The 12,304-nt window shown below is 35.1% G+C and overlaps 1 protein-coding gene across 1 annotated transcript in view; it reads right to left on the reverse strand.

The window, feature by feature from the left end:
- LOC107590886 (DENN domain-containing protein 5B-like) overlaps positions 1–12,304 on the reverse strand; it is a 43,049-nt gene that overhangs the window by 22,611 nt on the left and 8,134 nt on the right. The window contains exons 2-3 of the mRNA XM_016279833.1: positions 6,467–6,526; positions 2,608–2,717 (exon numbers count right to left, since the gene is read on the reverse strand). Coding sequence (XP_016135319.1) covers positions 2,608–2,717; positions 6,467–6,526 — 170 coding nt within the window. The remainder of the gene's footprint in view (positions 1–2,607; positions 2,718–6,466; positions 6,527–12,304) is intronic.

The following is a 12,304-nucleotide window of genomic DNA, read 5'->3' on the forward strand; positions in this document are numbered from 1 at the left end:
TATGACACTCCAAATCAATGCAGATACAGATCTTTCTTATGACTAATGTGAGAAATAGTTAGATTGTGTGTGGGAATTTATTTGAAACAGAAAACAAACAAGTTTAGATGAGTTGGACATGATAAATTTGTCATAAAAATTCACCCAAGTCATCAAGCCTCAGCATGCTCTGAAAGGCACGTGTCCCAGACATACTTCAAACAAAACATAAAAAAAGCACAACATCACAAATCAAAACAAACAAACACACAAAACAAGAATAATAAAATATAAAATAAATGAATAAACAAAAATAAAACTTAAAACAAAACAATAGAATGATATAAAACAAAAAGAATGAAACAAAACAACCAAAAACAAAACTCTAAAACAAAAAAAAACCACATCACAACAAAACAAAAACACAAAATAAGAATAATAAAATAAACAAAATAAGACTCCAAACAAAACACAAAACAATAGAATGATACAAAACAAAAGAATAAAACAAAACACAACCAAAACAAAACTCTAAAACAAAAGGGAAAAAAACAAAAGGATTGTAGAAAACGAGCACAAAACAAATTGAATGATACAAAACAAAAGAATGATATAAAACATTAAAAACATTCAAATCACTGCTGGAGGTAATAAATCAAAGGCGTAAACCAAAGAGGTAAAAGTGTCAAGTACTGAAGTCACTTACCATGTTGACAGCATCCTGGTCAAATGGGTTGCACTCGATGTTCTCTGGGTAGTGGGCAAGCACTTTGGATTTGAAGGTCCTTTTGAGGGGGCTCTGATCAAAGTTTTCCCCTGCAGAAAGGAATGGAATAAGTATTAAGGAGAGTAGAGGATTGGAAACATCTTTTAAAATATTCATAAGCTTTAGAATGCAAAAGCTATGGTACGAGTGTGTCTGAATTTTTATACATGGTTGTAAATAAGAAGAGGTTTGTCATGTGTCTTAGCTACACTGTATTAAACTGATAAAAGTTTCATGGTTTCGCCACTAAACTGCAAGGCCTTTTGAGAGGATGGTACTGTATGGAGATATCCACATAAACAAGTTACATCTGCTTAGTTGTGCTGGTGTTTACTTGAATGTATATTTCAACATACAGTTAAACAAATCTTGCACAATACTCTAAGACACATTTCACACCTTCTTTTGATAGCTTAATAACAAACGTTGCTGTGACATGTTTACTACAACTCTCTCAGGTACGTTGGACAGAGTAATCCACTTGTATTTACCATGTAAATGTGACCTAGATACGACACCTGTCTCTGAAGGGATAGTGTTGGTGTGAGCAGGATTCCTCACCCTCTAATCTCAACATACATACACCCACATCTGGTTTGTTCACCATGATCAGCAGCATTCATTTTCCCCCTCATATACCCCAAAACAAGAATGTGATAACTGACTCATGATATGTTGATGAATACATTTTTATCATGACAAAAAAAATGTATGCAAAAGATTTTAGGATGGTAATGGATATGACAATGTTAATGTATTTGTTCTCAGTGGAATAAATCTACTACGCTGCTGAATTGCTGCTGCTGTTGGTTACTGCAGTAGTTGCAGATTATTGCTGCTGCTTCTGCAAAGCAAGTACAGGAACTTGCTATTGCCAATACATACGCTGATATGGTGCTGCGAGCATTAAGACATACTGCTGCTGCACAAATAGCACATAAAATAACCCGTAGCAGATCTATACAGGTGGAGCTGGGGAAGGTAGGAACTCTGAAAGCGTGCTGCGAAATGCTCTAGTAAATGCTAACCAGCCATTTAAATGTAAAGCAGAAAGCTCATTGGCTGCATATGTGACATGAACCAATCAGCTTGAGCCAAGTAGTTTAACGCTGTGAATATCATCAGTTTGCATTAACGACCCATCAGCATGTGCCATCTAGAGTTTCATGACAGAGCTTAGCATAAATAAATTAACAAACAAACATTTCAGTAAAAACAATAACTCATATTGAGAACAGTCTATTATAATATAATAAATATTTTTAATATATGCACAATATGTTTAGGATATCAAATTTATTTTAGTGAATTATAAGCAGAAAATTAGAGCAAAATAGCGGTTTTGCTTTAATATTGAATATTATTTATATTTCAGTTTTAAAACATAAAAAAAAGCACAACATCACAAATCAAAACAAACAAACACACAAAACAAGAATAATAAAATATAAAATAAATGAATAAACAAAAATAAAACTTAAAACAAAACAATAGAATGATATAAAACAAAAAGAATGAAACAAAACAACCAAAAACAAAACTCTAAAACAAAAAAAAACACATCACAACAAAACAAAAACACAAAATAAGAATAATAAAATAAACAAAATAAGACTCCAAACAAAACACAAAACAATAGAATGATACAAAACAAAAGAATAAAACAAAACACAACCAAAACAAAACTCTAAAACAAAAGGGAAAAAAACAAAAGGATTGTAGAAAACGAGCACAAAACAAATTGAATGATACAAAACAAAAGAATGATATAAAACATTAAAAACATTCAAATCACTGCTGGAGGTAATAAATCAAAGGCGTAAACCAAAGAGGTAAAAGTGTCAAGTACTGAAGTCACTTACCATGTTGACAGCATCCTGGTCAAATGGGTTGCACTCGATGTTCTCTGGGTAGTGGGCAAGCACTTTGGATTTGAAGGTCCTTTTGAGGGGGCTCTGATCAAAGTTTTCCCCTGCAGAAAGGAATGGAATAAGTATTAAGGAGAGTAGAGGATTGGAAACATCTTTTAAAATATTCATAAGCTTTAGAATGCAAAAGCTATGGTACGAGTGTGTCTGAATTTTTATACATGGTTGTAAATAAGAAGAGGTTTGTCATGTGTCTTAGCTACACTGTATTAAACTGATAAAAGTTTCATGGTTTCGCCACTAAACTGCAAGGCCTTTTGAGAGGATGGTACTGTATGGAGATATCCACATAAACAAGTTACATCTGCTTAGTTGTGCTGGTGTTTACTTGAATGTATATTTCAACATACAGTTAAACAAATCTTGCACAATACTCTAAGACACATTTCACACCTTCTTTTGATAGCTTAATAACAAACGTTGCTGTGACATGTTTACTACAACTCTCTCAGGTACGTTGGACAGAGTAATCCACTTGTATTTACCATGTAAATGTGACCTAGATACGACACCTGTCTCTGAAGGGATAGTGTTGGTGTGAGCAGGATTCCTCACCCTCTAATCTCAACATACATACACCCACATCTGGTTTGTTCACCATGATCAGCAGCATTCATTTTCCCCCTCATATACCCCAAAACAAGAATGTGATAACTGACTCATGATATGTTGATGAATACATTTTTATCATGACAAAAAAAATGTATGCAAAAGATTTTAGGATGGTAATGGATATGACAATGTTAATGTATTTGTTCTCAGTGGAATAAATCTACTACGCTGCTGAATTGCTGCTGCTGTTGGTTACTGCAGTAGTTGCAGATTATTGCTGCTGCTTCTGCAAAGCAAGTACAGGAACTTGCTATTGCCAATACATACGCTGATATGGTGCTGCGAGCATTAAGACATACTGCTGCTGCACAAATAGCATATAAAATAACCCGTAGCAGATCTATACAGGTGGAGCTGGGGAAGGTAGGAACTCTGAAAGCGTGCTGCGAAATGCTCTAGTAAATGCTAACCAGCCATTTAAATGTAAAGCAGAAAGCTCATTGGCTGCATATGTGACATGAACCAATCAGCTTGAGCCAAGTAGTTTAACGCCGTGAATATCATCAGTTTGCATTAACGACCCATCAGCATGTGCCATCTAGAGTTTCATGACAGAGCTTAGCATAAATAAATTAACAAACAAACATTTCAGTAAAAACAATAACTCATATTGAGAACAGTCTATTATAATATAATAAATATTTTTAATATATGCACAATATGTTTAGGATATCAAATTTATTTTAGTGAATTATAAGCAGAAAATTAGAGCAAAATAGCGGTTTTGCTTTAATATTGAATATTATTTATATTTCAGTTTTATACTTTGGTTATTGCTTTCAAGAGTTGTTGTTATCATTATCATATGCTCACTTCAATTTGCACATTTTTTAATGATAACATTGGGTAAAAATGTGGAATATTCAACTAAATTATACAAAATATTGATTGATTATCAAAACAGTATTAATGGGATTTTCAGACTTTATTGACATTTTTGAACCTATATCTTTCATGTGAGCACCAAGGCTTGATGTGTGTAGAGTGCATGTTTACCACTACACCAGAGTTATATTTGTATTATTAAATATATAAAAAAAATGAAAATGCATCAATAACCACATTTGTTTAGGGTAAATAGCACACAATGATGGTCTAAAAACAACAGGGAGGCACTGTGTCACTTTCTTCCATCATGAACGCAACAGTTTCATGAGAAACGGTTGCTTTTCTGGCTCAGTGCATGTTACTGTGCCTCAAACAAGCCGACACATGCAGCCCATGGTGTTAGATGAAAACAGCATAGCTTTGACAGCAAAACACAAGCGGGAACACCGATTGGAAAAGCGCCATGAACGTCACAACAGTGCAGATTACAGGAGCAGACAGTGTGTCATGCAGGATCTGGGTCTGATTAGAGTTCAAATGCACAGATTTAAATCAAATGAATGTGAAGCAGACAAGATAGAGCATGCAGTTAGCATAAAATGATAAACAAGACAGCTAACTGATGATACAGACGTTACAAGTACAATCTTGATGAGATGAAAACAGCACTCAGGCACTCCGAATGAGGCAAGGTAATCAGGATTGAGTCTAATTAACAACCTAGCTCATGTTTTGTCATGTAAGAAGATTATTTACAGCGCAAGTCTGTGCTGTGGGGTGAACTAGCGGTGATTTGGCAGGAGAGACTGTGTGACAGCCCTGGGCATTAACTAACAGGAAGGGACAGGGAGGAGGAGAAATCTACTAAAGCCCTTTATAACAGAGAGAGTCTGAGGTCGCAGGCATACACGTGAGAAAGAGAGAGACTGATGCAAACACCCCATGAGGTGATAGCAGGAACAGCAGGAGAACAGCAGAAAAACAAGACAGGGAGGGAGAAAGACAGGCAGTGTTGCAAGAGAAGAGGAACTGATTTAAAATAACAAGCTGAGGCAAATGACCCACATTTAACTATGATGCATTTTCCAAACCGAGAGAGAACGAGAGGAAAAGAGGGAGGAAGTAGTGAGGACCGAAAGCTAAATGACAACAATGACCCCGTTTACACTTGGTTTTCAGTCTTGGTTCATTCTGATATGTAGCAAATGTTTAATCAATCATTGATGGATATAATGAAGTCCTGTACAGTTTTCCAAACTGAACAGCCCATTTATTTCGGAAATACATCAAATTACAGAAGCAAAATGGGTTGCAATTGACATTAATGTGTTTTAAATATGTCCAATCAAGTCAAGTGGTAGCCAAAAACACATTACATTACATTTGTATATATTATATAAAGGTAAATATGAATCTGTTCTGATGCAACCCGGATAGCTAAATGATCAATTAAAATGAGGGCTTTTAAATGGTTAGAAGCAGGTCCAAAACAAAATAACCACTCAATCTAAAAAAGTGCTTATATTTATTTGCACAGAACTGCAGCAACATTAAAATTGTGAATATTACATTTATTTTATTTACACATTTGACTGATAAATGTGAAAATAATATTAAACATTCAATAATATTAAAATTCTATAAGCTTTAACAATTAAAATTAAAATATTAAATTTTTATAATATATTTCTTCTAAATGAATAAAAATGAAAAACTATGATTTATGCACCAATTTATCATTGTATAAATGTAATATAATAAGAATGAATAATATAAATAATTATAACAACATTCTAATATATTAAAATAAAATACATTTTAAAAATTACATCTCTAAATCATGCATCTATACATTTAATCAATAAGTATTACAATAATATTAAATAATCTATAAAATGGAAATTCCAATCTTTAAATAATTAAATAAAATACTCATTTTAAAAACTGCAAGTGAATCTAAATCACAATATTAAAATGTACAGCATGAAATGTGGATATTAATTTTGAGATTAGTTTAATATTTGGGAGAAGTGCTTGGTTGTGGTGATAGTTTTCATTTTTTGTGCTTTATCCATTAAGCAGTAATGCACTGATGCAGTAAGCAACCCATTTAGTCAAAATCAGAAACCCTCCCCTCAAAGTCTATATACAAGTAGACACAGGGGATACATTTGGAAAGCATGTTAAAACCAGGTTTAAACGGCAATCTTTCTTGCCTGACCTCTTGAGATTGGATCATTCAAAGTGGATCTTAATACCAGGTGTAATCGGGGACAACAGAACGAAGGATGGGAAATAAAAATGGAGAAATTTAAGGAAGCTTAGTGGTGAGGAGGTTAATGATGACGTTTACCTGCTGCCACGGCCTCTGGGTCCCTGCCCTGACGATCGGCCTCTAGCCATTGGTACAAAGCTGAGATGGCAAACACACAAACAGACAAACAAAAAGCAAAAATGTCAAACCAAACACAGAAATGGAGAAGCAAACAAAATGGATGCGTGACTGAATCCAAAGTGCAATGGCTTTGCAGACACAAACAGCGTGTGTGATATTTCGCAGGCTGAGCAGTGATGGAGGTGAAGTGAGACATGTTTCACAGCCTCTGCTTTGGCGAGTAGGCCGTAATCTCGGTTGGGATGGAGACATCACGTTGTGCATGACCAGCAAGCGCTAGGCAGAATATCTTAATGGTGGTCACGACGAGCTGGTTAAGAAATATTTACATGTGCAACCCACACACATACACGCATTCAAATACAGACTTCTATGCCTGGCTGGAAAGACATCTTCAGTTTGGCCTCAAATAGTTTGGATCATCAAAATTGGATGTGTGCAATTTAACAAAACAAAAAAACAAAAAACAAAACAAAAACTCTTGGTTCAGACTAAGCCTCACTTTTCAAATACACAAAGTGTTAACAAAAACAAACAAAAATGAAAAACAATTTCACTTAATTAATAGAAATTGTAATAGAAAATACAAACAAACTTGGGAAATTGGGAAAAAGTACACACACAAAACCAAAATTAGCTCAAATAAAATAACAGTCACAAAATGATCTTAGTTTCATTTGTAATAAAATAAAATAAAAATGAAAAATTATTTAAAGGGAGAGAACTGAGAATACATTAAGAATGACATACTACTGTAATTTATATGTTTAAAAATATATTATTGCGTATAATACAGTAATGAGAATCTTCACTGAGAATACAGGTAATGAACAAACAATAAAACAAAACAAAAACGAATCAAATATACTCAAAATGTTGTACAGAATATTAAATATATATGTATATACTAAACATTTATTTGAGTTATTAGAGAGCCAGACGTGTTGTTCTTGAGATTCATCCACACAGGAAGCGACTGCTGTGTCTGCAGTGTTATGAACGGTATTTGCAGGATGATTCAGCCGGTGTGTTACGAACAAACGTCACTGCTGACTGAATGTGAATCAAGCACTCTTTCTCACCTAAGATCCTTTCTACCTCTGCAAATCTGTTAAATCCAGCACCTGCCATACTCTTCCTCACTTAATTAACCCATATCACACATTTTCAAAGATGCTGAATGTTAAATGCAAGTCTGCTACCTCCAAGTCCCAGAAAATGGACTACACCATGTTTTTTGTACCACTGTATTCTTTACAGTACCTTCGAGTACCAATACACTAATTATTAAGTTTCATACTAATGTATATACAGTATATATACATATTATAATCAAAATCATCAGGTAGCACTGCAGCATTTTTTCCCAAGTGTCCATAAAAGCAGAACTTTTTCTGCATTAACACCTGGCAGCAGTGGAAAAGAGTATTGGATTTGTGATATTGAGCTTCAAAGACCAAAATCACTGGCCTCGCTCTGAGCACCATTCATTTTAAAAGTGCTGATGGAAGACCGAGAAAGAGCAAGGGACGGCACACAATGTCTCCTGCAGAGCCTTTGTCCATCCTCAACAGCGTTACGTAACTGAGCTCTAGCTATGCATGTGTGTGTGTGTGTGTGTGTGTGTTTCAAGTGCTGAGCGGGCACATTGTGAGCACAAGACATTGGGGTCCTTTTCCTCCTCGCAGAGTTTGGCAGTGAGCACAGCTCCAGTGTCAGACTCATAACACATCTACTAAAGCTGTAATCCACAACAAGTCCCGGCCCGTCAAAACCTCACTGTTTTATCTTACTGCACCATAAGCAAGAAATCAATTCACATACATGGTTCGGCACTGAAATTTCACGGGACAAATTGCTTTAATTTGCTTGATAAGAGTTACTTCGAAAGCAAGTGAAGGGATGGAACAAGTAGCAAAAGGCTTTCATCTTCAAAAATATTTAATGAGACGGTTCCAGTGCTTTATTAAGAAAAGAGCCTTGTAATGTAAGGAACATGGTTAACCTCAATCGTTCAAATATGAACACAAACAACACAAAAAGCAGACTTTTCAGGCATGACACAAGGCTGTCAAGATAATGTGTGGACTCCTATCAGCCAGTTGCAGACATTCAGGTCAAAGTTCACAGAGAATGCAACAATCTTTAAAAGTGCAATTTCAAAGTCTGACTAAAATCCTATCAGCGGTTTTTTTGTGAAACCTGACTAACAGATCTAGATAATGCGATCTCAGCTGTGCATGCAGACGATTTAGAAACAACAATGCTGCTGTATACTTATAGTCTTGTATACTAAACTTATGCAGAGTGTATGGGATGACAAAACTAATATTCAAGTTTAAACTGTATAATTACCATGAAATACTATTGGTTAAAAGTTAAACAAATAAACTACCAAATTAACCTTCATATTTAACAGTATAGATACAAATCTGAGCTGAAGAAGCATATGAATCACACTGAAATCAAACAGTCACATGGTGTTTGATCAATCTTATCTGAGGACACAGGTCACCGATGAGCTGGAACTTAGTCAATGAACAGAGTCAACATGACCAGTTCATGGTCTCATTCGGTCTCACACACAAAAACATAGTGAAGACCGAGCAGATTCAATTGTGTAACCTTTTTGACCTGTTTGAGACCCTAGATATGCATATCGGCCCATCTAATGTTTGTAATGATACCTTTGTGGTTGAGAAACTCAAAGCATCTGAGACATTACATATCCAGACCTGCATCCATCTACTTTCTGACTGTTATTAAAGTAAAACATTTATATATATTAAAAAAAGCTTTTACTTTGAAAGCTGTATGCCATTCAGACCACAGACACAAAAACATACATTTATATGATGAAGGCTTCTGAATGGCCTTACTTCAGTTGTAATATATTAGGATGAGGGCAGAGTGGTAAAGATGTTATTAGGGATGCACCGATACCACTTTTTCCAGTACTCGCCCGATACCGATACTTTTATTTTTGGTACTTGCCGATACAGAGTACCGATACCAATATTTTCATTGCATTTGTACATTTTTTAAATATTGGGTACAGAAACCAAAAGAGTATGTATAACGTTAGTTGGTTAACTTCATTTATCAAATAGATAGTCAAGCCAAAATTTATTCAGACACCTTCAACATTTCTCACATTATCACAGTTTATTCGCTATAGTTTAGAAAATGGTAATAATATAGGACAAGAACTCAGAGTTAAACTGTGTCAGAACAAATTCAGCTTGATAATGTCAGATAACTTTGATAGAAAGGTATGTAATGGATTACAATAAACCAAAAATTATTCATACAGCTGTCAATATTTACACAACTATCAATACTTTGTCGGGTGACCCTTAGCCTTAATGACAGCATATAGTCTCCTGGGCATGCTGTCAACCAGGTTCATGCAAACCTGAACATCAATTTTTTCCCAGACTCGGTCTGAATAATTTTTGATCCCAAATTTGTATCAATTTTACTGGTAGTCCACTGTATGAAGAATTTTTGGGTATAATATATCACAGTTTAGTTTATTTTGCTATCCTCACTTTACATAAATGAACTATAGTGTCCTACACTCACTAGTAAAAAAATATCTGGTCTCTGAATAATTTTTGGTTTGACTGTATATCCTTCTGTTATTTTCACACTTAATTATGCCGATTAAAATGTATTTTACAAGTTTTTGTTACTTTCACATAAATAGAAGTCGCATTTTTTTTCATCTGAAATGTGCAGCGATTTATTTTCCAAAGCCACTCATATAATGAAGAAACACTCAAGCAAGCAAAACACGTGCAACGCGTGCACGTATTTATACTGGTGCAGAATGAGAGGGACAAGTACAGTACATCCTAGCGCATTTCACACAGGCTGTTAGTTTCACTTTCGCCAGAAAGTCGTGTATGCTTAAGGGTGAAAATAAATGATGTTTATAGTGAATGCCCCTATAAACGGTCTTATACTTAAGATTTAGTTTTAATCCAAATGATGCATGCTAAGTGAGCGAACATCAATAAAGATCACACAACAGAAGTGCGCACTCTCTCTCTCTCTCTCTCTCCCTCCCTACCATTAAGTAACTTGTGCATTGTTTTACTTACATCTTTTTGACATATCCGACCGAACTACAAACTTTCCAGTGATGTCTGTGAGAAAGTGAGATTCACTCGACAAGCTCGCACATCTGCGCAGCCAAACGCTCAATCCACTCAGCGTGCTTTGCTCATCAGCCGGCACAAATCAGCTATACAGGCATTAATACTGAATATTTTATATTCATTGCATACATATACTTCGTAGACATCTTTAATCTCTAATAACCCCATTCTGCTGTCTGTTGTCGGTATTTCTTTGTCTGAATATGGCACTTATCACATGCTGTGTGGTATCAGCGTTTGGTATTGGGGCATTTTAACGAGTATTAGTACAGGAGCTCAGTATCGGACCCGATACCAGTACCGGTATCGGTGCATCCCTAGATGTTATGTAAGTGGATTTTGCGCCCGTGACATAACTCAGCAAGTTATGACAAATATTGCCCATTCGGCACTATGCCACCAGCTTCTGTGCAGAGAGCTTTAAACAACTCTCATCTAGAGCAATGATACGTATGACATATATTCACCCAAAGCAGACAAACTGCCCCCCAGATGCATTTAAAAGTTCTTGACAGACATAATCATCCCATATATGCACTATATGGCTGAATGTATACCTTGAAATTAAAACATTTGGACTCCAGCCACTTCTATGAGAACAAGCATCTTAATGATACACCATACAATCTTTGGACCCAATTTCTTTAACATATACTAACATTTAAATTAATAATTTGATACTCTGCACTTACTGTGTACATACAAGTGTTCAGAGGCAACTAATATAAAGCAGGACTCAAACTCTTAATACAGATTTGTGCACTAAAATTTGGTGTGGAAAACGGGCCTGCACAAACCTGGACTTGAAACCCTATTGAACACATCTGGGGTGAACTGACAGCAGGCCATTAACCAACATTAGTGCATCACTGATGCTCTTGTGTGTTGCTGAACATTTCATTTAATGTCAGCAAAAATATCATAGCATTAATCCCTCCTTTTGCTGCCATAACAGCTTCCAATCTTCTAGGAAGGCTTTCTACTAGATGTTGGAACACGGATGCAGGGATTTGCTTCCATTCAGACACAACATCATCAGTAATGTAAGGCACTGATGTTGTGTGATGGGTTTGGTTTTATTCTACTCCACACTTAGTAAATTATTTTTTATGGGCCTTTCTTTGTGTACAGGGACATTGTTGGAACAGAAACCTCTTTAAAATGTTGCAAAGAGAGTTGAAAACACAAAACAAAATGCAATAAAAAATGGAAATAAAAATCTAAACAAAAAATCGGATCAAAAACAAAACCAAATAACAAACTAATCGAAACACAAAACAAAACTAAATAAACAAAAGACCAAATAACAAAGAAAATAAAAAATTAAAAAACTAAAACAAAAATAAATAAATAAAAAAGTAAAAAATGTCAATGCATCTAAAAAAAAATTTGTAAATTTCACCACTAAAAGTACTTGAAACATGTTTTATATATTTCAGGTTTTTACATATTCACAGTACAATTAAACTACAGGTACAAGTTGTGAAAATGTGAATATGTTTGCAATACAGTACTACACATCACTGAGCTTTACTTGAAATTAAGAGGAAGGCAGATTACAGTTGTACTGAGTCTCTGAGCAGATTATGCTAACAGGCTTACAGACCCCCTCCCACCATCTCTGATCTTCATA

Source organism: Sinocyclocheilus grahami, unplaced genomic scaffold, assembly GCF_001515645.1.
Source record: "Sinocyclocheilus grahami isolate Dianchi unplaced genomic scaffold, SAMN03320097.WGS_v1.1 scaffold8.1, whole genome shotgun sequence".
Lineage (NCBI taxonomy): Eukaryota > Metazoa > Chordata > Actinopteri > Cypriniformes > Cyprinidae > Sinocyclocheilus > Sinocyclocheilus grahami.